This window comes from Capra hircus, chromosome 23 (assembly GCF_001704415.2).
Source record: "Capra hircus breed San Clemente chromosome 23, ASM170441v1, whole genome shotgun sequence".
NCBI classification, from domain to species: domain Eukaryota; kingdom Metazoa; phylum Chordata; class Mammalia; order Artiodactyla; family Bovidae; genus Capra; species Capra hircus.
In genome coordinates, this window is record NC_030830.1 from 21,824,654 (window position 1) to 21,851,475 (window position 26,822).

General features: G+C 52.9%; 3 protein-coding genes across 8 annotated transcripts; 2 read left to right on the forward strand and 1 right to left on the reverse strand.

The window, feature by feature from the left end:
- GTF2H4 (general transcription factor IIH subunit 4) lies at positions 1,486 to 9,080 on the forward strand. The gene is made up of 14 exons (XM_005696632.3): positions 1,486 to 1,711; positions 2,325 to 2,467; positions 2,733 to 2,837; positions 3,186 to 3,317; positions 3,579 to 3,675; positions 3,768 to 3,856; positions 4,291 to 4,402; positions 4,548 to 4,616; positions 4,817 to 4,900; positions 5,152 to 5,284; positions 5,476 to 5,606; positions 6,655 to 6,702; positions 6,879 to 6,957; positions 8,756 to 9,080. The coding sequence occupies exons 2-14, from the start codon at positions 2,328 to 2,330 to the stop codon at positions 8,926 to 8,928; spliced, it is 1,392 nt and encodes a 463-aa protein (XP_005696689.1). The 5' UTR covers positions 1,486 to 1,711; positions 2,325 to 2,327; the 3' UTR covers positions 8,929 to 9,080.
- VARS2 (valyl-tRNA synthetase 2, mitochondrial) lies at positions 9,164 to 21,716 on the forward strand. Of its 6 annotated transcripts, XM_018038872.1 has the most exons (30): positions 9,177 to 9,340; positions 9,797 to 10,033; positions 10,166 to 10,247; positions 10,364 to 10,464; positions 10,736 to 10,857; positions 10,970 to 11,036; positions 11,124 to 11,221; positions 12,157 to 12,238; positions 12,407 to 12,526; positions 13,280 to 13,391; positions 14,151 to 14,239; positions 14,742 to 14,832; positions 15,047 to 15,174; positions 15,292 to 15,395; positions 15,580 to 15,661; positions 15,943 to 16,019; positions 16,126 to 16,201; positions 16,456 to 16,561; positions 16,746 to 16,816; positions 16,947 to 17,072; positions 17,288 to 17,392; positions 17,556 to 17,624; positions 17,738 to 17,816; positions 17,926 to 18,053; positions 18,187 to 18,339; positions 19,628 to 19,834; positions 20,535 to 20,646; positions 20,792 to 20,967; positions 21,138 to 21,266; positions 21,382 to 21,716. In XM_018038872.1, the coding sequence occupies exons 2-30, from the start codon at positions 9,833 to 9,835 to the stop codon at positions 21,484 to 21,486; spliced, it is 3,198 nt and encodes a 1,065-aa protein (XP_017894361.1). In that variant the 5' UTR covers positions 9,177 to 9,340; positions 9,797 to 9,832; the 3' UTR covers positions 21,487 to 21,716. The 6 variants fall into 6 exon arrangements, 5 of the variants coding, with proteins under 5 accessions (XP_017894363.1, XP_017894361.1, XP_005696690.2 ...); XR_001917085.1 differs by lacking the exon at positions 20,792 to 20,967 and having other exon boundaries at positions 9,166 to 9,340; positions 21,382 to 21,490; XM_005696633.3 differs by having other exon boundaries at positions 9,177 to 10,033.
- SFTA2 (surfactant associated 2) lies at positions 24,979 to 26,023 on the reverse strand. The gene is made up of 3 exons (XM_005696635.3): positions 25,638 to 26,023; positions 25,324 to 25,412; positions 24,979 to 25,188 (listed from the first exon to the last, which is right to left on the reverse strand). Exons 1-3 carry the CDS (start codon positions 25,696 to 25,698, stop codon positions 25,102 to 25,104), a joined length of 237 nt encoding a protein of 78 aa, XP_005696692.1. The 5' UTR covers positions 25,699 to 26,023; the 3' UTR covers positions 24,979 to 25,101.

A 26,822-nucleotide genomic window follows, 5' to 3' on the forward strand; every position in this document is an offset into this window, starting at 1 on the left:
TTTGTCCTTTAACCTTATTTAACGTCTGTCATAAAGTAGCTTTGCCAGTTTTCTGTCACTCTTTGAGGATTTTAAACATTGCTCAAGAAATAGAGCAACAAAACACGCATGGGCTGGCTACAAAGTGTAACAAAGCTTTAGTCTTACCATTTTGATTCCTGGTCACTTGGAAATGTACTTCAAATCCCAGTTTCAGCACTTTCTAGCTATCTGATCACAATCACAAATTTCTTATTCTCAATGAGTTTCCATTTTCTAGTCTGCAAAGTGGGAATAACAAAACATGAAAGTGAAAGTCGTTCAACAGTGTCCAACTCTTTCTGAACCCATGGACTATACCGTTCATGGAATTCTCCAGGCCAGAATCCTGGACTTGGTAGCCATTCCCTTCTCCAGGGGATCTTCCCAATAAAACTTGCCTTTCAGGAATTTGGGTGACCGTGTAGCTCTGGCTTTTACTGAAGAAGTTCCCTCACCCGGTAATAGTTTCATAAATCAAATCAGGCCAATCAATTTTTTCTTTTAAAAACTGCATTTATTAGGATATTCTAATTAAACAGGAAGCGCTGAAACTCCAATACTTTGGCCACCTGATGCAAAGAACTGACTCACTGGAAAAGACCCTGATACTGGGAAAGATTGAAGGTGGGAGAAGGGGACGACAGAGGATGAGATGGCTGGATGGTATCACCAACTCAATGGACATGAGTTTGAGTAAGCTCCAGGAATTGGTGATGGACAGGGAGGCCTGGCTGCAGTCCATGGGGTCGCAAAGAATCGGATACGACTGAGCGACTGAACTGAACTGGGGAGGTGAGCGGAAGCATGCAGGACATGAGAACATTTGTGGAGGACTTGGGCTTCCCTGGTGGCTCAGACGGTAAAGAGTCTGCCTGCAGTGCGGGAGACCCAGGTTCCGATCCCTGGGTGGGAAACATCCCCTAGAGAAGGAAACAACAACCCACACCAGTATTCTTGCCTGGAAAATTCCCATCGATGGTGGAGCTTGACAGGTCCCACTCCATGGGGTTGCAAAGAGTCAGACACGACTAAGCGACTTCACTTTAGGTACCTAGGAAGGCGCAGTGGATTGAATTAACACTTAATTTGAGAAAATGCTCTGGAAAGTGCATTATTGCAATTTTACGGGAAGCAACTGAGCTCAAGGAACCCAGTTTCCTGCGTCTCTACACGTAAGCGCCTCACCACCAAGCAGTTTCTGCACCTCCGCCAGGAAGCCCTCGGGGTATTTCTACTCCCAGCGTTCCCACTCCAGTTCAGTCAGTTAGACTCGCCGTTAGCCGAGGGGTGGAAAGGGAGGTGGAACCAAGCAGCCAGACCTCTGGTGCTGCCGGCGCTCTTAAATACAAGCCAGCCTCTCTCCGCTAGGCTTCCTCGCGGTGCCTTTTGGGAGTTGAAGTCAGACGCGCCTCAGCTTGCTCCCGGGTGAGGAAAGACAAGACTCCAGTTCCCAGCATGCCTTGCTGTGGGCGAGTGCAGCGCCGATTCTTATCCTCCCCACTTCTCCACTCCTTCCCTTCTCTTCTGAATCCTCCAATCTGAACTCCAGTCGGTGAAATTCTTCGTCTCTCTCCCATTTTTTCCCTGTCATTTTCCGCCATCCTATTCCTCTTCCAGGGAGCCACTGGCTAGTATAAGCGGCGGCTTGTGACTCGGAGTGCACGAGAAAGGGGATCAACACGGCGTTACGGTAAGGGTGCAAGGCGAGAAGGGATGGCGAAATATGAGAGAGAGTTGAGAGAGAGGCGAGGATTGGGAGGAAAGTAGGGGACAAGTTGGGAGATCGTGCGGTGTAGATCAGGGTGAATGGGGTGAGGGAAGAGGAAAGAAGTGGAACTGGATTTGGGAGACATGGAGGGGAAAAATAGTTACTGCCGTGCTCAGCACGAGGTGGGGCCAAGAAGTAGATGGAAGAACATACAAATTTGGAACTTACAGGCTGATCAGACCAAGAGAGGCAGAAGGGAAAAAGGGTTGGGCTCAAACAAGTATCTTTGTCACTGCTTAGGTAAAGATGAGACAATTCATTGAAATATCAAGTGTTTTTGCAAATATGGGACAATTGACAATTTTGTTATCTAGAAATTGAGAGAAGACTGGTGTTTAGGTCAGAAGTGAGGTGAGAAGGCAGGAAAAGAGGAGAGGTTGGTCAGGATTGGGAGAAACAAGAGGAGGTGAGTGACATGAAAAAGGAAACCATAGGTGAGTTTTCATGGGGGCCAGTGGATCGGTAATCAGAATTAGAAAGGTGAGGGGTGACGCTGGCATGGCTTGTGGGGTACACTAACACTTGCATCTCTCAGGTGATGGAGAGCACCCCTTCCAGGGGTGGACTGAATCGAGTACACCTACAATGCAGGAATTTGCAGGAATTCCTAGGAGGCCTGAGCCCTGGTATATTGGATCGATTGTATGGGCACCCTGCTACCTGCCTGGCTGTCTTCAGGTGAGGAACCCCCTTCATGGTAGGGTCCATGGTGGGGAAATGTAATGGGGCCTGCAGATTGAAATAAGTTATTGTGGGTAGAAGCTTAGCCGTGGCGGGCTTGGAGAGTAAAGTGTGTCAGGCCAAGCCAGATGGAGGATGTGGCGGCAGCAAGACAGGTAAAAGCGTGGGGGGTGAATGTGAGATGTTTGAGAGGCCATGGATGGCAAGGATGCAGTTCTAAGACAGTTTCTGATGTTAACATTGTCCCTCTGCCCGCTTATAGGGAGCTCCCATCTTTGGCTAAGAACTGGGTGATGCGGATGCTCTTTCTGGAACAGCCTTTGCCACAAGCTGCTGTAGCCCTGTGGGTGAAGAAGGAATTCAGCAAGTGAGTCTCTCCTGCGTTTTTAGCCAGATACAAATTTCTCAACAGCCAGGCTTCCCAAACTGCTGTTCTTGGAACACTTGTAGGAAATATTAATGGGGACACCAACAACTTGTAATTAAACACATTTGGGAAATTCTCATTACTGTATTTTGCCTCTCGGAGAGTTGTGATGTCTGTAACAAGGCTCTGGTAGGTGTTACAGTAAAGAAATTTGCCTTAAGACACTGATCTCACTCTGTGAAATGATGTTCCGAGGACCACCAGTTTAGAAAAGGCAGAAACTGACACCTTTGTGGGTCTCCTTTCTGTTCCCTAGTTATCTCCCTCACCTCTCTGCTTCTGTTCCAGAGCTCAGGAGGAAAGCACGGGGTTGCTGAGCGGCCTCCGTATCTGGCACACCCAGCTGCTCCCTGGTGGTCTCCAGGGCCTCATCCTCAACCCCATCTTCCGCCAGAACCTCCGCATTGCCCTTCTGGGTGGGTATGTCACTTCCGTCTTTTCCTAAATTAGGTAGGGGACATAGTGATTGAATTGCTGGCCGGGGAGCTCCTGAGGGGCCTCTCTGCAACCTTGCAGGCTCCACTTTTGGAAGCTCCTTTGGGAGTAAGTTGGACCAGATGGAGCTACATGGTGTAGGAAATGTCTCCCACTCATGGTCCCTGGGGATGAGGGTCGACTAAGGGCAGAAGCGTGGGTGGGGAACACAGGTAGGGTTCCTTACTGTTGGCCGTCCTGGCATAGGGGCAAGGCCTGGTCTGATGACACAAGTCAGCTGGGACCAGACAAGCATGCCCGGGACGTCCCCTCACTTGACAAGTACGCCGAGGAGCGATGGGAGGTGAGGACTTGGGACTCTGTGGGTGTTTCTGCTTGTGTTCCTGCTTCCCACAGCCTTTAAGGCATCCAACTGTGTTCTCTTCTGTTCCTCAGGTGGTCCTGCACTTCATGGTGGGATCCCCCAGTGCAGCCGTCAGCCAGGACTTGGCTCAGCTCCTCAGCCAGGCTGGGCTCATGAAGAGGTGAGGAAGCCGGAGGTACAACAGCTCTGTTTTGCCATGTCCTTGAGTCCCTGCTAAATTGAGTCCACCTTGGGTCAGGATTGGAGAAGGTTGACTGAAAAAGGCGGGCTGAGGGACTTCTCTGGTGGTCCAGTGGCTAAGATTCCACGTTCCCAATGCGGGGGGCCCAGGTTCAATCCCTGGTCAGGGAACTAGATCCCACAGGCCGCAACTAAGAGTTTGCATGTCACACAAAGATACTGCTTGCCTCAACAAAGATGGAAGATCCTGCATGCTACGACTAAGACCTGGCATGGCCAAATAAATATTTTTAAAAGGAGAGTAGAGCAGAGTATGGCAAGAGATAAACAACAACAACAAAAAAAACGTGGGCACACAGGTGGGACGGTGGCCTTTCTCTGCACACCTCTGCCATGAGCCCTGTCTGTCACCAGTGCCGAACCTGGAGAGCCACCCTGCATTACCTCTGCCGGCTTCCAGTTCCTGTTGCTGGACACCCCAGCCCAGCTCTGGTACTTTATGTTGCAGTATCTGCAGACAGCCCAGGTGAGCAGGTCAGGGGTGCCCGCCAGCACTCTCTACTCTTGCCCAGACCCACTGAGGGACTGCTGCCCGCAGTCTCTGTTCCCTGATTTTCTCTCATTTCCTCCCTCCCACCTCTCCCCCTTTGTCTCTGCCCATTCCTCCCTAGAGTCGGGGCATGGATCTAGTGGAGATTCTCTCCTTCCTCTTCCAGCTCAGCTTCTCCACTCTGGGCAAGGTAAGCAGGGGGCTTGAGTGGGCAAGATGGGAAGAGAGTAAAGAGATGGGAAGGGGAAATGAGGTAATGGGGCAATACAGTGGAGGATAAGAATGAACAAAGAACAGGAAGAGATGGGAAAAGAGGGAGTGAGTGTATGGGATTGGGAAAGGGAGAATGGGATGTGTTTTGGACCCCAGCTGGCCTCTCCTTTTCCCCAGGATTACTCTGTGGAAGGTATGAGTGATTCTCTGTTGAACTTCCTGCAACATCTGCGTGAGTTTGGGCTTGTTTTCCAGAGGAAGGTATGAGCACCCAGACACATGGCCTCTACCAAAAAGACGGGGTGGCATGGTGCCTTGGCCTTTAAAGGAGAGTGGGGTCTTGGGAGGCAGTCACAAGAAGCAGTTGCCAGGACTGAATACTTATCTCCCTTGAGGGAGAGAAGTTGGGAGCTGAGGTCCTGGGCACTGGGAGGAATCTGATGTTTCAGGAGGAAGATGTAGTGCAGTGAGGCCTGAGAGAGGGCCTGTGGCCTTTCCCTTCTCCTTTTCAGAGGAAATCTCGGCGTTACTACCCCACACGCCTGGCCATCAATCTCTCGTCAGGTGTTTCTGGGGCTGGGGGCACCGCACATCAGCCAGGCTTCATTGTTGTGGAAACCAATTACCGACTGTATGCCTACACGGGTGAGGCTGAACAGAGGGCCCCTGGGAGAGCAGGCTGGTGGGGAGGGGAGGAAGAAGGGGAAGGAAGCAGGAGGGACTGCCAGTTTCTAGTCATGTACACTTGTAACTTGGTGGTTTACAGAGCTCTCTGAGGCTTGGGGGAGCCTAGATGTGGGAAGCCTCCTAATCCTCTCTTCCTATCTTCTGGTCAGAGTCGGAGCTGCAGATCGCCCTTATTGCCCTTTTCTCTGAGATGCTCTATCGCTTCCCCAACATGGTGGTGGCACAGGTGACCCGGGAGAGCGTGCAGCAGGCCATTGCCAGTGGCATCACAGCCCAGCAGGTATCCCTGCCTGGGGAGGGTGTGGGTGGAAAGAAAGGCTGCACTAGGGCTGTAGGGTACGGGGTGGTCACTTACCAGAAGGCTAGCATAGGGTCTATTACAGAAGGTGGTGGTGAGTTGTCTACATGTGAACATCAGGTCATGAGAAGTCAAGGCTCTCAGTGTGGGGAGAGGTAGACCCTCCTACAGAAGATATGTAAGGAGGAGCTATAACTTTGGATTTGTGTCTCAATACCACCACTTCCTAGCTGCACAGGTGGTCTAGTTGTTTCTCTTATCTGAGCCTCAGTTTCCTCATCTGGAAAATGGAAATAATGACAGTTCCCCCTTCAGGGCTTCTGGTAGATCTCACTTCAGCTATCAGGGCTTCCTTGCTAGCTCAGTTGGTAAAGAATTCACCTGCAATGCAGGAGACCCCGGTGCAATTCCTGGGTTGGGAAGATCCACTGGAGAAGGGATAGGCTATCCACTCCAGTATTCCTGGGCTTCCCTTGTGGTTCAGCTGGTAATGAATCTGCCCTCAGTGTGGGAGACCTGGGTTCGATCCCTGGGTTGGAAAGATCCCCTGGAGAAGGGAAAGGCTACCCACTCCAGTATTCTGGCTTAGAGAATTACATGGACTGAATAGTCTATGGGGTCACAAAGAGTTGGACATGACTGAGCGACTTTCACAAAAGGTTGTTGAACGAAATCAGTGAAATAGAGGTAAAGCATTTAGTTCAGAGCCTGCCATGCAGTTAGTGCTCAAAAATAATAGTTGCTGTTACTTTAAAGGAAAAAAAAAAACCAATGGAAAGGGCAAATATGCCAAAGAAGGAGTGGCAGACATCACCAATGGGAGCAACACCTAAGGACAACAGCTAATCTGGGATGTGTTGAATTGATAGGCATATGCCTAAGAATTTTTAAACAATCAGTTGATGTTCAGTGACATTAGGAGATAGGTAGCTTTTCTGCTTTCTTATTTGAGAATTCTGTGCAATGAGAATTGCACTTACTTGAGAATTTATTTACTGCCATTGATCCCAATTCTTGTCTGTTTTCCTAGATCATCCATTTCCTAAGGACAAGGGCCCACCCAGTGATGCTTAAACAGGTACAAAAATGAGGCTGGAGGGACAAACAGCTGCAGGAGGCTGAGAGCCCTTGGTACCTGGTGATGAAGTGATGGAAAAGAGAAATGGAAATCCAAATCTGAGGAATGAGTGGAGGGCTGGGGCTGCCTGGAGCAGTACTTCTGAATCTTACAAGGGCCATCCCTTGTCCTTGCAGACACCGGTGCTGCCTCCCACCATCACGGACCAGATTCGGCTCTGGGAGCTGGAAAGGGACAGGCTCCGGTTCACAGAAGGTGCGTGGCTTCTGGTGGGTTTTTTTTGGTCATTGGCCAGAAGAAGGACAATTCAGTCTGGGTGAACTGAAAAAGCTGTTCATGCATTTTATTTTTTGTTTACTGCATGGGCTAGTAAACCCATGCATGTTTTATTTCAGGATGAGTTGATGGCAGTAAATAAATTCTCGAATGGGTGTGATTTGGATTCAGCTAGAAGAGGAAAATTGGAAGGGATTCAATTCAGTTCAGTTGCTCAGTCATGTCCAACTCTTTGTGACCCCATGAACTGCAGCACACCAGGCTTCCCTGTCCATCACCAACTCCCATACAGCTTACTAAAACTCATGTCCATCGAATTGGTGATGCCACCCACCCATCTCGTCCTCAGTGAGTTAGTTCTTCACATCAGGTGGCCAAAGTATTGGAGTTTCAGCTTCAGCATCAGTCCTTCCAATGAATATTCAGGACTGATTTCCTTTAAGATTGACTGTTTTGTTCTCCTTGCAGTCCGAGGGACTCAAGAGTTTTCTCCAACACCACAGTTCAAAAGCATCAATTCTTTGGTGCTCAGCCTTCTTTATAGTTCAACTCTAACATCCATACATGACTACTGGAAAAACCATAGCTTTGACTAAATGGACCTTTGTTGGCAAAGTAATGTCTCTGCTTTTTTAATATACTGTCTAGGTTGGTCATAGCTTTTCTTGCAAGGAGCAAGCATCTTTTAATTTCATGGCTGCAGTCACCATCTGCAGTGATTTTGGAGCCCCCAAAAATCAAGTCTGTCACTGTTTCCATTGTTTCCCCATCTATTTGCCATGAAGTGATGGGACCAGATGCCAGGATCTTAGTTTCCTGAATGTTGAGTTTCCAACCAACTTTTTCACTCTCCTCTTTCACATTCATCAAGAGGCTCTTTAGTTCTTCGCTTTCTGCCATAAGGGTGGTGTCATCTGCGTATCTGAGGTTATTGATATTTCTCCCAGCAGTCTTGATTCCAGCTTGTGCTTCATCCAGCCCAGCATTTCTCATGATGTACTCTGATATGTTAAATAAGCAGGGTGACTATATACAGCCTTCACGTACTTCTTTCCCAATCTAGAACCAGTCTCTTGTTCCATATCCAGTTCTAACTGTTGCTTCTTGACCTGCAAAAAGATATCTTAGGAGGCAGTTCAGGTGGTCTGGTATTCCCATCTCTTTAAGAATTTTCCACAGTTTGTTGTGATCCACACAGTCATTGGCTTTGGCATAGTCAATAAAACAGAAATAGATGTTTTTCTGGAACTCTCTTGCTTTTTCAATGATCCAGTGGATGTTGGCAATTTGATTTCTGGTTCCTCTGCCTTTTCTAAATCCAACTTGAACATTTGGAAGTTCACAGTTCACATATTATTGAAGCTTGGCTTGGAAGAAAGACTTTGAGCATTACTTTGCTAGCATGTGAGATGAGTGCAATTGTGCCGTAATCTGAACATTCTTTGGCATTGGAATGAAAACTGACCTTTTCCAGTCCTGTGGCCACTGCTGAGTTTTCCAGATTTGCTGGCATATTGAGTGCAGCACTTTCACAGCATCATCTTTTAGGATTTGAGGGATAATTCATAGGGATGATTTCTCTGGTTTTGGTTAGCAATGGGTTTTCTTACTGTATTATACTGCCTTCCTGAATATGGCTGGGTCATGCTAGTGTTAGGATTTAAATGTGGGTGGCAAGCCGAGACCACTGGTTCCCTGAGGCTGCCATCGCGGGGCTGCCACCTCCCGTTCTCACCTCCTCTCTCTCTCCCTGCTGCTCCTGACTTGCGGACCCCAGGCGTCCTGTATAACCAGTTCCTGTCACAAGTGGACTTTGAGCTTCTGCTGGCCCACGCGCGGGAGCTGGGCGTCCTGGTGTTCGAGAACTCGGCCAAGCGGCTCATGGTGGTGACCCCGGCTGGGCACAGCGACGTCAAGCGCTTCTGGAAGCGGCAGAAGCACAACTCCTGAGAGTGCGGGACTGGACCTGGGCGGGGCGCAACCCGAAAGGCGGGCTGCGTGGAGGCTGGCGCGACCTCAGAACTCAGGTGTTTTTTGTTTTTTTTTTTAATTCACACGTCGGGACTCTTCTACTTTAATAAAATTGTGAAAGTGAACCACACGACCCCCGCCACCTCCCTGCGAAACTTCCTCTCTTCGCGCCGGCAACGCTCATCTCCGCGTCGACAGCCATTGGTTCGCGAGAAGGAGGAGGTGTGGCCGAGGCCAGCTAGTGCGCATGCGCCCGGGCGGGGCTCCGCCCCCCAACGCCGCGCGGCTAGCGAGTCACGCTCCGGCCGGGTTCGCTGGTTCCCCAGTACCTGCCGCTGCCCCCCTACGCTCCCCGCCGCGGGGCGCCCTGGGATAGCGGCGGGCTTACCGGGTGAGCGCGCAGCGGGCCGGCGACTGGGGAGTGGGAAGTGATGGAGGGTCAGGACCCGCGCGGTGTGTCGGGCGGGAAGGCGGATCAGCGCGCGGGCTGGGGGCAGTGCAGATGGCCTTTGAGCAGGCGGACAAGTAGTGATCCTGGTGGGACCTCTTGCTGGCTCTGATGTCCATCATCTGCCAGAATCCCTGAGTCCTTTTCCCCTTCTCTGTGTCTATGGTCACCCCCACATCGCAGCTGAATAGGTTGAGGGCCTGATACCCTGTCCCGGAAGAGCGCTGATAATTAGAAGACCCTGTCTACTCTAGTCCTCACAGAGGGAGGGTTGTGAGGGATGGGCTAGATACTTTATCAACCAGTGCTGGAGGGAGGCGGGAAGGGGCGGGGGGAAGAGGATGTGACTTTGGGAGGTGTGACCCTCCCTCACCACCATACCCTCCCAATGTGCTGTAGCTGGAACAGACTTTGGCCCCTTGCCAAGCACTCCCGATGCCTCATTTGCCTCTGACCTCTTTTCGACCACCACTTTGGGGCTTGAGGCCCTCACGGGGCCTCCCCAGGTCCCGTCCCCTTTCCACCCAGTCAGAGCCACATGGATCAGCCATCTCCCGGAGGAACCGTGAAGCCAAACAGAAGCGCCTGCGAGAGAAGCAGGCATCCCTGGAGGCTGGGATAGCCCCCAAGAGCAAGGTTAGGAGTCCCGACAGCTGGTCCTTGGTTCTCTGAGAAATCTTGGGAGAGCACTGGAGGAGAGACTGGCTGGATTCTAGATGCCTGGGGTATCATGAAATTGCAGCCCGCATTCTGGTTCCTCCTCTGCAGTCACCTGCAGAATCCAGTAAGGCCTGGACCCCTAAGGAGACAGTGTTGTATGAAATCCCCACGGAACAAGGAGAAAAGAAAGGTAACTAGGAAACCTGAAGGCCTTTTCCCTCATGTTTTGGTTGCTCATTTGGTCTGCTGAAATGCAACCTGGGAACAGAAGTCAGGAGTTAGTGGGGCTCTCCTCTGCCTCTGTAGATGTCTCCCGACCCCTGCCTCCTGCATACAGCCCCCAGTACGTTGAGGCTGCCTGGTACCCTTGGTGGGTGCGAGAGGGCTTCTTCAAACCAGAATATCAGGTTAGTACCTGGCAGGGAGGAGTGCTAAATGGTCCCCAGGTCCCTAAAATTGGTGGGCACGAGTCTGGAGCTCACAGCCAATCACATTGCAGAGCCTGCCAAAAAGCAGGGAAAGCTTGTCTTCTCCCCCTGGTGTCTCAAAGGTTTTTCTCTGCCCTGTTACTTGCCGGACTTTATCCTATAGTTCTTTCTGCTTTGGAGACACCAGAGGGTGCTATTCCCCAGGGAATATCCAGTCCTCTCTTGCCCTTTGACTTTTCTTTCTTTCTAGGCCAGGCTGCCCCACGCCACAGGGGAGACCTTTTCCATGTGTATCCCTCCGCCTAATGTCACAGGCTCCCTGCACATTGGGCATGCGCTGACCGTGGCCGTACAGGATGCTCTCGTGCGCTGGTGAGAGGGGAGTGGGGCTGCTTGAGTTCTTGGAAGAGAAAGAAATTGTGAAGGGATGAGGCTAAATGAACATGTAAGGCCATGGATTCCCATGAGGGTTTTTCTTTCGCAGGCACCGGATGCGTGGGGATCGGGTGCTGTGGGTCCCTGGCTCAGATCATGCAGGGATTGCAACCCAAGTATGTCTTTTGCCACTCGTCCCTTTTCTTGAGTGGGATTTCTTCCCCCACAGTGACCTGATTCTCTGTCCCCTCATCTTACTGTAGGCTGTGGTGGAGAAACGGCTGTGGAAGGAGCGAGGAGTGAGGAGACATGAGCTGAGCCGGGAAGACTTTCTTAGGGAGGTGTGGAAGTGGAAGGAAGAGTGAGTATGGGGGGCAGGGCAAGCGGGGGTGGGACAGCAGGTTTGGATCCGGGCTTCCCAGCCCATCTCCTAACATGTAGTCAGGGCTTTTCCCATTCAGCTCTAACTTCCCGTGGGAGTGTAAGCTCTGAAGTCCCTTAGCATTTGGTGGGGTCTCCAAGCTTGGTGTGTGTGCATGTGTTGTGTGTTGTATATGTTAAAATGCATATATTTATGTGTAAGCGCACACACACACACACACACACACACACACACGCACACACACACACGCGCGCACACACACACACACACACACACACACACACACACGCACGGGCTCCCCTGGTAGCTCAGTGGTAAAGAATCTGCCTGCCAATGCAGGTGCCACAGGAGACAAGGGTTCAGTCCCTGGTTAGGGAATATCCCCTGGAGGAGGAAAGGGCAACCCACTCCAATATTCTTGCCTGGAAATTTCCATGGACAGAGGAGCCCGGTAGGCTGCAGTCCACGAGGTGTCAAAGAGTTGGACATGACTAACTAAGCATGCATGCGCTCCCCCATATATCTATATGCATGTGTATATATATATATGTTTTTTCTTCCATTTATCCCATTTTCCTTTGCTTGGATTTCATCATCTCTCCTCACCTGTTCCCACTTTGCATCCTCTTGAAATTACCCTTATTCTTCCAGGTCTGTTATCACATGCTGTCTTCTCTGTAAAGCTTCTTTGTGTTTCCCACAAATCGCCTGCCCCTTCCCTCTTTACTAGAAATGTTATGTTTCTTTCAATATCATGGAAAGCCATATACTGGATCTGTGTGTCTCCATTAGCTTCTTGAGGCTAGATCAGTCTCGAACTCACTCCAGCATCCAGCGCTGCTGGGGCTTCACTGGGCCCGGGACATAGTTGATGTCTGGGACACGTTTGCTGACCCAAATCTGTCTGGGTACAGGAAAGGTGGCGAGATCTGTGAGCAGCTCCGAGCGCTGGGGGCCTCCCTGGACTGGGACCGAGAGTGCTTTACCATGGATATCGTGAGTGTTCGGTGCTGTGGTCCCTATGGCTGTCAGGGAGGTGTTCAGAGTTCTGTGCGAGGAGGCGGGTTGCTGTGTATATTAGGGGAGCCAGGGGGATGTCTGGGTCCCTGGCGAGGGGGTGGGCTGAGAAGAGGCTGTTGGATGTGGACACTCAGGTCATTCTAGGGCTCCTCAGTGGCCGTGACAGAAGCTTTCGTGCGGCTCTACAAGGCTGGGTTGTTGTACCGGAGCCGGCAGCTGGTCAACTGGTCGTGTGCCTTACGCTCTGCCATCTCGGATATTGAGGTGAGGCAGAGAAGGATAGGTGGGTTTGTGAGAGCTCTGAGCCTGGGGGAGAGCTGGGACTCTGGACCCAGGCTGCCTGGATTCACATCTGAATCTGGCCACCTCCCAGTGATGTGGCTCCTGACAGGCTGTTAGCCTCTGTCAGCCTCAATTTCCTCAGTCTGTAAAATTCAGAGGTGATGGAAATGCCTGCATCACAGGGGTGTTGTGAGAATTCAGCGAGAACTCCTAGGAGGCTGGCATAATACCTGTGTGTGGTTTAAGTACTCAGTGAAGATTTACTTATTTATTTTTTGCTGTGCTGGGTCCTCATTGCTGTGTGTGGGCTTTCTCCAGTTGTGTCGAGTGGGGATTGCTCTCTAGTTGCGGTGCACAGGCTTCCCTTGTTGCAGAGCACAGATTCTAGAGCGAGGGCTTTGTAGGTGTGGTGCGTGGGCTTAGTTGCCCTGCAGCTTGTGGAATCTTCCCACACCAGAAATCAAACCATGTCCCCTGCACTGGCAGGTGAGTTCTTAACCCTTAACCCAGGGAAGGTGGTCCCTTCCCTGGACCACCAGGGAAGTCCAGGGAATATGTTCTTTAACTGTGACTGCACAAGGATTAGGTGAGGGGAAGGAAGTGGCTCCCACGTCCTCTGAGTGGCTTTTTGATGGATGGCAGGGAGGCCGAGGCCGTGGATGAGTGGAGGTGGGAAACCAGCTGTGAGCCTTGCAGAGAGGCTGCTCTCTGACCCTGCCTCTTCCACACCCCCAGGTGGAGAGCCGGCCCCTCCCTGGCCGCACAGAGCTTCAGTTGCCTGGCTGCCCCACCCCCGTGTCTTTCGGCCTCCTCTTTTCCGTGGCCTTCCCCGTGGATGGAGAGCCTGGTGAGGGTAGTCCTTGGAAGGGTCACCCACTTAACCTCTGCTTCCCCTGTTTTCTTGAGCCCACCTTGGGCTTTTGGAGGCAACCCACTAGCCTGTCTTCTATGTGACTTGATTGGAGGGGCATAGGGAACCTTGGAAGTATTGCATCCTGGTGATACTCACCGTGGGTATCCTGGGCCATGTAAGAAAAGCGCAGACAGTCACTGCCCTGAGGGAGCTTAGTGTATCCACAGCAGGCTGCTACCCTCAAAAGAGACAGAGGATCAGTTCTGAAGTGTGGTTTGAGCAGTAAGTATTCCCAGGAGTTTGGAGAAGGGAAGATGGATGAGCTGGAATAGTCAGAGGTTTCTTATAGGAGGGACTGGTGCTGCCTCCAAGAAGGCACAGCATTTATGATCAGGGCACCAAGCAAAGATTCTAGTTGTATTTATTACAGAGTCTTCACCGATTTGTGGCCCGGGAAAAGATTCTGTCAGCACTGAGGGAGTGGGGCCTGTTCCGGGGCCTACTTTTGTCTCCCAAGCGGGCTGTTGAGGAATTCTATAGCACCAGACATCCCCTTAGGCCTCTGGTCATTAGCTTAGCAGAAACCCCAGGGTCCTATAGATGTTGGTCCTAGTTTTCTCCAGTTACTCCTGGGGGCCTGCTTTACCTTGACCATCCCTGCCTCCCACCTTTCCCAGTTCTCCTGACTTTAGCTGTGTCAGAATACAAGGTGAGGGCGAGGACCACCTTTAAGTGCTTGAATTTTGTCTTTAGACGCAGAGGTCGTGGTGGGAACCACGAGGCCAGAGACGCTGCCTGGAGACGTGGCCGTGGCGGTCCATCCTACTGACTCCCGCTATACGGTAGTGCTCAGTGCTCCCTGCGTCCTGGCCTTCCACCCCCGTGCTCTCTCTTCCCTTCCTTTCAGGGTGGCAGCTCCTCCTCTCTGCTCCCTCTTCCTTTTCCTGAACTTCCCTCATCTCAGCTCTCCAGTGGCTCTGACTCAGCTCCCTTCTCTTCCTGATGTTACACTTCAGCTCAGGGGCTGGCAGACGGTGGCCCGTGGGCCAGATCTCCTGTTTCTGTGTGAGCCACCCTCGTTCCCTGTGTATCGTCTGCAGCTCCATCGTGTGTTATCTAACTCTGCCATGGCGGTGGAGCGGAGTTGTAGAGACTGAATTTACCTCCTGGCCTGCAAAGGTTAAAATTCTTACACTCTGGCCCCTTAAGAAAATGTTTCCTGAGCCCTGCTGTAGGTCTTTACCTTATGGTTTTCACCCTCATATTCCCAGGGTTCTCATGCCCAGCCCAGACCCTTCTACCCGACACACCTTTCTGTCCTTGATCCCTCTCCCTTCCCTTTAGCATCTACATGGGCGACAACTCTGTCATCCCTTGACGGGGCAGCTTCTCCCCCTTATCACAGACTGCACTGTTCAGCCACACCTGGGCACAGGTAAGTGGGGGCAGGGGAGAGACAGGAAGTCAGGGCTTCTGGGGGAGAGGGGAGGGGAGAGAACCAGGAAGAGGCAGAGAGTAGGGGAAGGGTGGTCTCAGTGGATAGTGGAGGATGAGAGGGAGGGATGGGGTAGCGTGGGCGATGGTGACATGTCTGGAAAAGCAAAAGCCAGGGTCAGGGTTCAGTGCTAACGGCAGTCCTGCTCCCCTAGGGGCGGTGAAGGTGACTCCAGCGCACAGCCCTGCCGATGCTGAGCTGGGGGCCCGACATGGCTTGAGCCCCCGGAGTGTCATTGCAGAGGATGGGACCATGACCGCTCTTTGTGAGGACTGGCTGCAGGTGGTACCAGCCCAGTGATACCCTGTCCTTTGAGGGCACCCTCTGCCCCATCTCCCCTCCCCCACTCTCTTATTTTTCTAGCAGCCTTTAAGCTTTACTTTTGCTACTTTTCCGCAGGGTCTTCACCGGTTTGTGGCCCGGGAAAAGATTCTGTCAGCACTGAGGGAGCAGGGCCTGTTCCGGGGCCTCCAGAACCACCCCATGGTGCTGCCCATTTGCAGGTAAGCCCATCTGCACTCCTTTCCTGTGACCGCCCCCAGAAGGGGATGGGCGAAGCTCAAGAGTGACTGCAGGGTGGGCTGTGCACCCCTCGTGCTAGAATACCAGCCCTGTGTCTGTGTCGTTGGCTGCCGTGTCCTCGGCACCGAGGGCCTGCCACAGAGTCGGGTCCTTCGTCCCTTTCAGCCGTTCCGGGGATGTGGTAGAATACCTGCTGAAGAGCCAGTGGTTTGTCCGCTGCCAGGAGATGGGGGAGCGAGCCGCCAAGGTGAGGCTGCAGTGTGGGGAGGGCCTGGGGCCTGGGCGGGAGTGAAGAAACAGGGAGGCTGGGGCCCTCTCTGGCTGTGCTCATTGAGGGGAGAGCTGTGGGGGTAGAGGCAGGGTGCCCAGAAAGGGCTGACTTGCATCTTCACTCAAGTCCAGACTCTTCTCAGGAGGCTCGGGAAGTCCTTTCTGAGTTTCAGAACCACCTCAGAGCCCACTGGTCCCATTCATGGGGATCGGGGGTGCAGGTGGGGAAGCACCATCTAAAGGTCCTTCCCCCTCCAGGCCGTGGAGTCGGGGGCCCTGGACCTCAGTCCCTCCTTCCACCAGAAGAACTGGCAGCACTGGTTTTCCCACATTGGGTAAGAAGGGGAGCTCTCAGGGGAGGGGGAAGGGGACCCACTGGTCATGCTAAGAAATCACTCATAGGAAAAAGGAAGGAAAAAATCACTCGTATCCTCTCGGCAGGGACTGGTGTGTCTCCCGGCAGCTCTGGTGGGGCCATCGGATTCCAGCCTACCTGGTTGTAGAGGAGCATGCAAAGGTCAGTAGGAGAAAGCGGAAGGGAGGGCTGGGTTTGGCCAGAAGAGCCTCAGCACGAGAGTCAGAGGGCTTCCAGCACTGGTCCCAGCTCCCTACCCTTGCTGTGCTTCTGATCTATGAACCTCTGTTGTGTGAGCTCAGCTTCTGAGCTTTCTTCATCTCACCACCAGAGGGCGCCAGGCTTTCTCAGCCCACCGGAGACCATGAACACTCAGTGCTGTCTCACACCATGTCCCCTGCTCCTTACTTCTGCAGGGTGATATGGAGGACTCCTGGGTGGTCGGGCGGACAGAGGCTGAAGCCAGAGAAGTAGCTGCTGAATTAACAGGGAGACCAGGGGCGGAGCTGACCTTGGAGAGGGGTGGGTATTCCACCCGAGGCGGGCAGGGGAGGGAGCAGGTACTGAGGTGGGAAAGGTGGGTCAGGGAAGCTGGGAATGGGGCAGAGCCCTGGTCTCTGTGAGTGAGGGTCGGGCTGGAGAGGTGGGCAGCAGTGGGCCGAGGTCCTGACGCTGAGGTTCCAATTGTTTCCGTTCTGTCTTCCAGACCCTGATGTCCTGGACACGTGGTTCTCCTCAGCTCTTTTCCCCTTTTCTGCCCTGGGCTGGCCCCGAGAGGTGAGCTGGGTTGAGAGGAAGAGAGTGAAGGTGGGGATGAGGAAATGACCCCCAGGGCCCCTCAGAGAGTCTTATGAAGAGCTGGAGGCCCCACGCTTGGGCCTCTCACTGTTTGTCTCTTTGCTCCTAGACCCCAGACCTGGCTCATTTCTACCCCCTGTCACTTTTGGAAACCGGCAGTGACCTCCTGCTGTTCTGGGTGGGCCGCATGGTCATGTTGGGGACGCAGCTCACAGGGCAGCTCCCCTTCAGCAAGGTAAAGACCCGTCGGTGTCCTGCCCTTCTCTGAGACTCCCCAGTCTCCTCTAAGCCTTGTCCTCCATTCTAACCCCCCGTATGGGGTTTTCTGGGTTCCCGGTTCCTTTATCCTGATTCACTTTCCAGCCTAACCTCTAATCCCTGAAGGACAGCCAAGGGCCCTCCAGAGGAAAGTTCTTCAGACCCCACTTCTGACCCCCTCCATGCCTCCAGGTCCTGCTTCACTCCATGGTCCGGGACAGGCAGGGCCGGAAGATGAGCAAGTCCCTGGGGAACGTGCTGGACCCACGGGACATCATCAGTGGGGTGGAGCTGCAGGTCAGGATGGAGGGCTCCAAGAGGGATGGGGTTTTCCAGATAAAGGAAGGGGAGCTGAAGGGAGAGGCTGTCAGGAGTGCTGGAGCTGGGAGGGCCAGCGGGAGGGACCCTGGTAGGGGCAGAAGCTTCCACTGAGGGCCAGTGAATTACTCACCTACCCCAGGTACTACAGGACAAGCTGAGGGATGGAAACTTGGACCCCGCAGAGCTGGCGATTGCAGCCTCAGCGCAGGTGAGTCTGACCTGTTCCAGCCTCGAGCTCGTGGCCGCCAGTTCCCTGTGCAACCTGCCTTCTGGCCCTGCAGCCTCATAGGCAGCTCCCACCCCTCTTCTTTCTCGTTGCAGAGAAAGGACTTCCCTCATGGGATCCCCGAGTGTGGGACAGATGCTCTGAGATTCACCCTGTGCTCCCATGGGGCCCTGGGTAAGCCTGGGTGAGGGCAGCGGGCAGTGGCCTCTGTGTGGTGGGGCGGAGCCAAGGACTCCCCTGCAGCTGCCACCAGTACATGCTCCCTACCTCCACTCCCTCCCAGGAGGCGACTTGCACCTGTCCGTCTCTGAGGTCCTGAGCTTCCGACACTTCTGCAATAAGATCTGGAATGCCCTGCGCTTTATCCTGAATGCTCTTGGGGAGGAATTCATACCCCAACCTGCGGAGGAGGTAAGCGAGAAAGAGGAGATGCTTGGGAGCTGGGTAGTCCGACATCTGAGTGTTGGAGGAGGTGTCTGGAAGGAAAGGACGCGGTTGGGTGGGAATCGAGCTGTCCCAACCTGAAGCCCCCTCTCAACCACAGCTGTCCCCCGCCTCCTGCATGGACACCTGGATCCTCAGCTGCCTGGCCCGCACGGCCCAGGACTGCGAGCGGGGCTTCCTCACCCGCGAGCTCTCACTCGTCACCCACGCCCTGCACCACTTCTGGCTGCACAACCTCTGCGATGTCTACTTGGTAAGTGAGGCAGGGGCAGTCCCCTTGCAGCCCTGCTCCCTGTCCCTGGCAGAGAGCTCTGAACTGGGTTTTGAATTCCTCCCTCAGGATAGGAAGAGAGGTGAGATTGAGAAATCCCAGTTCCCCTCTTCTGTGGGACTGGCCTGGGCACTGTTCCCTGCTTGTCACCCGAGGAGCAGGGAGGAGAAGGGGACACTTCTAGAAAACTGAGTCTGACAACACAGGGTTGGGAGGCTTGTTGTTCACTTGCTAAGTTGTGTCCATCTCTTTGCGATCCTGTGGACTGCAGCACGCCAGGCTACCCTGTCCTTCACTATCTCCCAGACTGTGCTCAAATTCATGTCCATTGAGTTGCTGCTACTGCTAAGTCACTTCAGTCGTGTCCGACTCTGTGCGACCCCATAGATGGCAGCCCACTAGGCTCCTCTGTCCCTGGGATTCTCTAGGCAAGAATACTGGAGTGGGTTGCCATTTCCTTCTCCAGTGCATGAAAGTGAAAAGTGAAAGTGAAGTTGCTCAGTCGTGCCCAACTCTTAGCGACCCCGTGGACTGCAGCCTACCAGGCTCCTCTGTCCATGGGATTTTCCAGGCAAGAGTACTGGAGTGGGTTGCCATTGCCTTCTCCGTGATGCTATCTAACTATCTCATCCTTTGCCTCCCTCTTTGACTGAGCAACTTTCACTTCACTTCTCCTTTTGTCTTCAATCTTTCCCAGCATCAGGGTCTTTTCTAGTGAGTCGGCTCTTCTTATCCGAATGGAGATTGTTTTCAGTTCCTATAATTGCTGCGTTCGGACCCTAGGCAGGCTGGGAGCAAGAGTACCGGTCTTAAGACCCAGGGATTCTCTCAAAGGAGGGCTTGTTTACCATGGAGTGTCAGGTCCCACCCCCAGAGTGGCTCAGGCAGGCAGGTTGGGGGGTGTGTGGCGAGTGTTCATTTCTTGTCCCAGGTGATCCTGACACTGTTTGCTGAGGACCCCTGTCCTAGATTTCTGTTTCTCAACTTAAAAAAAAAATTTTCTGTCTCTGCGGTTAAAAAAAAACACAAAGCTCAATGCTTTTTATTCTAAATGCAAACATCCCTGACAGTTTTATATCCTCACCCACCCCTGAGTCCCTGCCCTGGATTTCCCCTTGTCGCATGCTCCCTACTGTGTCTGGGGACGGCTCATGGTCTCAGAGATGCTGGGTGCTCCCGTTTCCGCACAGCATCCCCACTGGCAGGGCGGCGAGTGTGTGAAGGAAGGAGGAGGCCGTGGCTGCCCCCTGACCATTGGCTTCCTCCCTAGGAGGCTGTGAAGCCGGTGCTCTCACACTCTCCTCGGCCCCTGGAGCCGCCTCAGGTCCTATTTTTCTGCGCTGACGTCGGTCTCCGTCTCCTCGCCCCATTGATGCCTTTCCTGGCTGAAGAGCTCTGGCAGAGGCTGCCCCCCAGGCCTGGTGGTCCCTCTGCCCCCAGCATCTGTGTTGCCCCCTACCCGAGTGCCTGCAGCTTGGTGAGTCACACCTATGGAGTCTTGGAGTGCGATTACTGGTAAAGACTCGGGGGGGAAGTCTTCTAGAAGGGCTTGCCGCGGTGGGGTCATTGACAGTGCTGGTCTGTACTTTGCCGTGGAGCCTTGAGGAAGATGGATTGTTCCTGCAGGGCTGGAATAACTCTAAGGTGTCGGGGGCAGTATTAGCAAGTGGTTAAGAGCAGGATGCTGTCACCAGACTGACACTCGCTGTGTGACCGTGTGTCGATTTCCTCCATCTTTAAACCGATGACAGTAATAGTACGCGTCACGGTTGTGATGAGGATTAGATCTTAGTAACAGGATATCCCAAAAATCTTAGTGTAGTTTTAAGCTTTCAAATGCTACAAACACACCCAAAAATCATTTTCAAGTTTAACCAAGTTTATTTTTTTGCTTACTTGGTTTTGTGAGGTTTGAATAATACCTTTTAAATTATAACGTATTTTTGGTTGTTTATCATCTTCAGTCTAAACATTGTCCATGGATCATCTAAGACCTTCTTAGATGATGCCCTAGTTTTCGCCACGTTCTGTTCCTTGAGGTGGTGAATTGTGTGTGTGGTGGAGAGAGCAGGTCGTTGCTCTAAGGAGATGGGGGTGGGCTGGTGGAGGTCAGAGCCAGGAGAGTTGAGACCGAGTCTGGGGGGGCCCGCTTACCTACCCTGGATGCACACCTCCAGGAGCACTGGCACCAGCCTGAGCTGGAGAGGCGCTTCTCCCGGGTTCAGGAGTCCGTCCAGGCGCTCAGGGCTCTGCGCGCCACCTACCAACTCACCAAGGCCCGGCCCCGAGGTGAGATGGGCCCCAGGCTCCTGAGTCCCTGCAGATGGGAGGGTCTGATGGGGAAGAGGGTGGAGCTGGGAGGGCACGGCCCAGAGTTAGGATGTGTGGGAGGAAGACCTGGGCCCTCCACCTGACAGCTCCCGTTCCTCCCCAGTGCTGCTGCAGAGCTCAGAGCCAGGTGAGCAGGGCCTCTTTGAGGCCTTCCTGGAGCCGCTGGGCATCCTGGGCCACTGTGGGGCGGTGGGCCTTCTACCCCCTGGTGCAGCAGCCCCCTCGGGCTGGGTCCAGGCCCCCCTCAGTGACAGCAGTCAGGCGTATATGGAGCTGCAGGTGAGCAGAGGAGACTGGAGCAGGCAGGGAGGGGCTGAAAGGATGTTGGGAGGAGGGCAAGGGATGGGTCTGTAAAAGTGAGAAGAGGTCTGGGAATGGTGGTGGGTGAGCGGGAGGGAGTGTTGGGTGGATGGCAGAGGTCTGAGCCTTCTTCCTCTGTTCTTCCACAGGGCCTGGTGGACCCCCAGACCCACCTACCTCGGCTGGCTGCCCGAAGACACAAGTTGCAGAAACAGCTTGATGGCCTCCTAGCCCGGCCCCCATCAGAGGGAGAGGCGGAGACTCAGAGGCAGCAGAGGGTGAGGCTGGGGGAGTCACGCAGGGCGCCGGACTCCCTGAGGGAATGAGGCTAGGGGCACGCAGGGCGGGGTGGCTCCCCCGCCTCCATTCTCAGCCACTTCTCTCCTTGCCCAGCTTTCTTCCCTCCAGTTGGAGTTGTCAAAACTGGACAAGGCGGCCTCTCACCTCCGGCAGCTGATGGATGCGTCTCCAAGCCCTGGGGGCTCACCATCCCCGTGACTTTCCCTCCTCCCAGACCCGCCTTTGAGGCCTCTGGGGACAAACCGGGCAGCGTCGGGGTGTTCTGTGGCTCAGCCCCTTCGTTTTGTCAGTGAGGAAACAGACTGGCTTGGTCAGATGACTGGGTGACCTCGAGACGCTGACGTTTTTGCCCTGGCCTCCCTTCTCCGCAGTCCCACCTGGAAGTTTGGGAAGGAGGACACTCAGATAAACTTAAAATCCCAAACATGTCTGCTGTGGTCCTTTTATCCTTTCCCTTAGCCCTGACTTTCCCGCCTCTTGGCTGTTCCTGACACTGGTCTGGGAAAAGGGGGGCGGCCTCCTAGTGCTCTGGGCCATGGTGGGCGTGGGTGCTGGGCGGGGCCTCCCTCACTGGAGGAGAGATGCTCCCGAGTAGGGCCTGAGCACAGTGACCCGGGTTCCACTTACTTCCTGCGCTTACTGACAGTGGCCCGACTTCTGCAGGCTCTTCCTCCTCTGCTTTTCACCAAAAGGGAGCTTCCCTGCTTCTTGGCCTTATCTCTAGAGATGCTGAGGGGATGGGGGACTTCCCACAGGCCTGGGGAGCTGCAGGCTGTGCTGGGGACCAAGTTTCTCCCGCTTCTGTGTACCTGAGACCTCAGTGCTAGGGACACCGCCCAGCCTCAGACAGGGGTACACAGAAACACACAGATGCCCACCTAGCCACCTTACACACCTTGTCTCATTGGTGGAATTCAGGGGCCTGCCACCCAAGTGACATTCTGTCCAGCAGCTCTGAGAACTACTATATGTGGTGGGCCTGGCTGGGTCCTCTGTGGTGCCATTTATTCCTCCTGAGAACCTCATGAGGTGGGTGTTTGCTCCATTTTAGAGTTGAAGAGACTTGCTCAGGGAATAAATGGAATTAGTCCACATTATTAGCTGGAATTACTGGAGTTCAGCCCAGTAAGTTAGGTGCCAGTTATCTGCCTGCTGTAACTGAGCTTCAGAGATAGTGGTGGCTAATCTATAAAAATATTGAATCACTATGTTATACATCTGAAACTAATATTATGAATCAGTTATATTTCAATTAAAAAATAAAAAGAGTTATTTTTGAAAAGCAACAAAGATAATGGTGTTTCTTTTGCTAGGCGTAAGCAGTGCAGGACTCCGCAATGGAGAAGTCCGTATCCCTTTTGATCTTACTTTCCTGCCGTCTTGATACACTCTTCCCAAGTCTGGGTCTAAGGAACGCTCCCACCAGTATACCACATCCCACCAGAGGGGAAGGAAAAGCAGGGAGTGAGCACCTTCCTTTTTCTTGAACACTTATTGCATGCTGGGCTCTATTCTGATCCCCTGGATTTACCAATAAGAGAAACAAAAATCTGCTCTTTTGTACTTCAATTCAGGCTTCCCTTGTGGCTCAGATGGTAAAGAACCTGCCTGTAATGCAGGAGACCCAGGTTCCATCCCTGAGCCAGAAAGATCCCCTGGAGAAGGGACTAGCAACCCACTCCAGTATTCTTGCCTAGAGAATTCCATGCCAAGGAGGAGCCCTGGTGAGCTAAAGTCCATCGGTTGCAAAGAGTCTGATATGACTGAGTGACTACACTTTTTTTTTCCACTTTGATTCTATCAGAGAGAGTCAGAAAAATACACATGTAAAATAAATAAAAAATTAAACAGCAAAAACAGTGCACTGTCTGCTCCTCCATCCTTTTGGAGATCCAGACATTCAATCCCTCAACTTGTTTGGGGTCTAGTCACCTGACCCACCTGCCCACTGGTGCAGCCTAGGGGTCAGTTATGAAATATTGGGGTCCTACAGAGCCCCCAGCTACCTCTCCTCCTCCAGGGGTAGTAGTCCCAGGACAGTTGTCAAGGAAACGATGGAAATTTTGTTTTGTTATGCTTTTGTATCTTCAGGGATACTCCATTTGGAACTGTTACCTTTCCCTTGTTCCAAAGGAGTCAGTCTCTGGTTTCATGTGGTGGTGATGCTGTGCGGGGCAGGAGCGGGTTGGTAGGACAGGTACTGTGGAGAGCAGGAAGTAATCATACCAGTAGCCTTCACGGTCAAGTCTGGGCTGCATGCTTGCATTTCGAGTCAGCCAGTAAGAAGTCAAGAGCATCTTGAGTGTGGAGTAAGATGAGTGCCTGCCTTAAGAACAGCAGGAGGTGGGACTTCCCTGGTGCTTCAGTGGTTGGGACTCTGTGTTTCCACTGCAAGTGGACCAGGTTTGATCCCTGATCTGATCTGGGAACTGGGCTCCTGCATGTCGTGCAGCCAAAAAAAAAAAAAAAGCAGGAGAAGGAAGATCCCTGGGGGACTAAGACTTTTATACTGGGGCCAGGTTTCCACCCTAATAAACGTTCCTACCACCCAGACCCACTTATCTGACAGGTACCATGGCAAGTGTCCTCGGTAGCTTATCCATGGAATCTTCAGGACAATCCAAGGAAGCAGGTACTACCATTATCCTCATTTTGCTGGTAAAGCAGTAGAGACTGGGACTTCCCTGGTGGTCCAGACTTAATAGACTTTGAGCTTCTTTTTTCTAATGGCTCTTAAAATCTTTTTCTTTTTTATTGAAGAATAATTGCTTTACATAATTGTGTTGTTTTCTGTCAAACCTCAACATGAACTAAAAATAAGGAATGCTTCACGAATTTGCATGTCATCTTTGCACGGGGCCATGCTAATCTTCTCTGCATCGTTCCAATTTTAGTATATGTGCTGCCGAAGCAAGCACCAGACTTCGAGCTTCTAATCTGGGGCCTGGGTTTGATCCCTGCCCAGAGAACTAGATCCCACATGCCTCAACTAATACCCAGAGCAGGAAAAAAAAAAAGAAGTTCTAGGAGAATAAGAAAGTCATCTAGGACAAAAGCGTAGGCCTGTGGGATTACATGTTCCCATAGGCACCCATGCTGTTTCCCCGCCTGTTCTGCCAGGCTGGCCATCCTCTCACAAGCTGAACCCCTCATCTCTCACATCAACGGTCCCCCACCCCACCTGCTACCCTGACTGACCTGTGCGGATCCCTGGGCGTGTTCTGCCCACATCCCTGCCTGAGGTTCCTGAGCCCCCAGCCCCAAAGCTAAAGCAAAGGAAGAAGAAATGAAAATCTTGCTTAAGCCAAGGCATTTGTCTGGTGTCAGACGTCTCCGTTGTTAATGGACCTCAAGTGACTTACCCTCTCAAGCCTCGATTTCCTCACCTGTAAAATGGGATAATGAGATCTATTAAGCTGCATGGGAGCCTGCTGCAGGCGTTGACATGGGAAAGCCTCTTGCCTGGAACAAAGCAGGAATTCAGTAAAGGTTCCTTTCCTTTATTCCCAGGTGCTCTGAGGAACTCAACTTGAAGTGTGTCTGTGTGTGTCCCCAAGTAGGCCTTTGGCATGGTGTTAGGAGACAACACATCCACAGGGGAAACCCTCTGCTGTGCAAGGGAGTCAGAGACTTGAGTACCCAGTTCCCTTTTCCTGCCAGCCCCTCCACGCATGAACCCACAAAGTCAGATCACTGAATTCAGCATATTTACTGCCACTGAGCGGGGTGAGGGCCTGCTGGAAGACAGGGTCGGGATGGTGCTCCCCGGGGACTGGATGCCCCAGCCAAGAAGGGCACAGGCTTCAACTGCTCTCAGACTCTGCAGGTGGCGTGCTGTGAGGACCCTGCTTGATGCAGGGTGACATTGGTCCCCAAGGGGAGGTGGAGGAGAAGGCAGAACTGAGGGAGACAAAGGGCCAGAGGGCGAGGTGTAAGATGGCTCTCACTCACACCTGGGGGTGGCCAGCCGCCCAGACCGATGCAGAAACGCACTCCAAGTTCACACAGCCCCCTGTTTCCCTCCCAAAGGACTACCTTCTGGAGAAAGTCCAGGAAGCTGGAATCCTGGGAGGAATTTGCCAGAAGGGAGTTCTTCAACTTCAGATGCAAAGTCATTCCCGGCCCTAGGGATCCAGATGCACAGCTGAGGACCCAGCTGCCAGGAACAGGCCCCCTCAGGGGTGCGGGCACCCCTCCTGCCCCACCCCAACCCGAGGTCTTTCGTCCCTTCCAGACCTTCTTGCTGCAGTTCAGCCCTGAGCCCTCAGGACCTCAGGACTAGGGCGCCTCCATGTCTCTCTCACCTCCTTCTCGTCTTGGGGACCAGGTGTGTAGCCCTCCAGACTCACCTGCCCCCTGTGAAATGCTGACGAGGGTCAGGAGGAGGACAAGGGGCAGCCCAGCCCCCATTGCGGCTCTACCTCCTTGCTTCTCAGATGCTGGAAGAGATGTTTGAAGGCCCGCTGGCCTCTGCTCACTGGGCCTGCCTTCCTGCTCCCCGCTCAGTCCTGAGCAATGGTGCGTGTGGGGTGAGGGAGGGGGGCTGGGCAACTGGATTTTCCAGTTCTCTCAATAAGGCTCTGAGGACCGGGAGAGGGCCATTCACTGGGCTGTTGGGGAAAGGGAGGGTGGTCCCCTTTCCTCAATCCTGTGTCCCACTTCTCCCCCATGTCTCAAAGCTTGAGAGGGAGTGGGTGCCCCAGGGAGGGAAGTTGGGGAGGCGTCCATTCATGCTGGTGTCTGGGCCCCACCCACGCCTGGGCCTCTCATTGCTCTTTAGGGATTAATTATTAACTGCGATTAATTTCTATCAGCCATGCCACCCAAGGGCTCAGGAATGTGGGCCCGAAAGGGAGGGGTAGATTACACCGAGTTCTCCACAAACCCATGTCCTGCTCTCTCAGCTGCAGTGACTTTCTGGGTGAGGGGGAACTATCATCTTTGAATATTTTGTTTTAGTCTAACATATCCTAGCAACTTGGGCGGAGATGCAGTTTCATCAAATATCCCCACCACGTCCTGCCTTGAGCGCTCACGCAAAAGAAATCCCTTCACCCTCCCAGCCAAAGCCCTTTCCCAAATCGCTCAGAATGGCAAACACAAGGACAGGATGTAGAGGGAATTTGGAATCTGTCTAGTTTACCTTCTTTCTTTCTTATTTATTTATTTTATTTGACTGCGCAGAGTCTTAGTTGAGGCATATGGGGATCTAGTTCCCTGACTAGGGATCAAACACTCCCCCTGCCTTGGGAGTGCGGTTCTAGCCTCTGGACCACCAGGTCCCACCCTCTTTCTTTAAAAAATAGGAAACCAAGGCTCAGAGAGGGTAAATGACTTATTAAGGTCACATAGTAAGTCAGTAGCAGAGAGGTTAGAGATAGACCAGGCTGTCATTATGCCAGACACAGGGATAAGCTCAACAGATTGACAAAGTAGTCGTGTAAACCCTCTAGAATACACAAGGGCACATGCCCTTTTATCATCTTAGTTGCCTCCCTATGCATCTTCTCTCCCTTTCCCCCCAAACCAGTGGG

What these genes read in the sequence shown, in the direction of transcription:
- SFTA2 (XM_005696635.3), bottom strand. Translation starts at nt 25,698, where the DNA reads ATGGGGGCTGGGCTGCCCCTTGTCCTCCTCCTGACCCTCGTCAGCATT. An exon ending in CAGCATTTCACAGGGGGCAG is followed by an intron (nt 25,413 to 25,637) that starts GTGAGTCTGGAG and finishes CTGGATCCCTAG; the next exon opens with GGCCGGGAATGACTTTGCAT. An exon ending in TCCTGGACTTTCTCCAGAAG is followed by an intron (nt 25,189 to 25,323) that starts GTAGTCCTTTGG and finishes TGTCTCCCTCAG; the next exon opens with TTCTGCCTTCTCCTCCACCT.
- GTF2H4 (XM_005696632.3), top strand. Translation starts at nt 2,328, where the DNA reads ATGGAGAGCACCCCTTCCAGGGGTGGACTGAATCGAGTACACCTACAA. An exon ending in CAGGCTGGGCTCATGAAGAG is followed by an intron (nt 3,857 to 4,290) that starts GTGAGGAAGCCG and finishes GTCTGTCACCAG; the next exon opens with TGCCGAACCTGGAGAGCCAC. An exon ending in GCTTCTCCACTCTGGGCAAG is followed by an intron (nt 4,617 to 4,816) that starts GTAAGCAGGGGG and finishes CCTTTTCCCCAG; the next exon opens with GATTACTCTGTGGAAGGTAT.
- VARS2 (XM_005696633.3), top strand. Translation starts at nt 9,833, where the DNA reads ATGCCTCATTTGCCTCTGACCTCTTTTCGACCACCACTTTGGGGCTTG. An exon ending in CCCCGTGGATGGAGAGCCTG is followed by an intron (nt 13,392 to 14,150) that starts GTGAGGGTAGTC and finishes TTTTGTCTTTAG; the next exon opens with ACGCAGAGGTCGTGGTGGGA. An exon ending in TTGTAGAGGAGCATGCAAAG is followed by an intron (nt 16,202 to 16,455) that starts GTCAGTAGGAGA and finishes TTACTTCTGCAG; the next exon opens with GGTGATATGGAGGACTCCTG.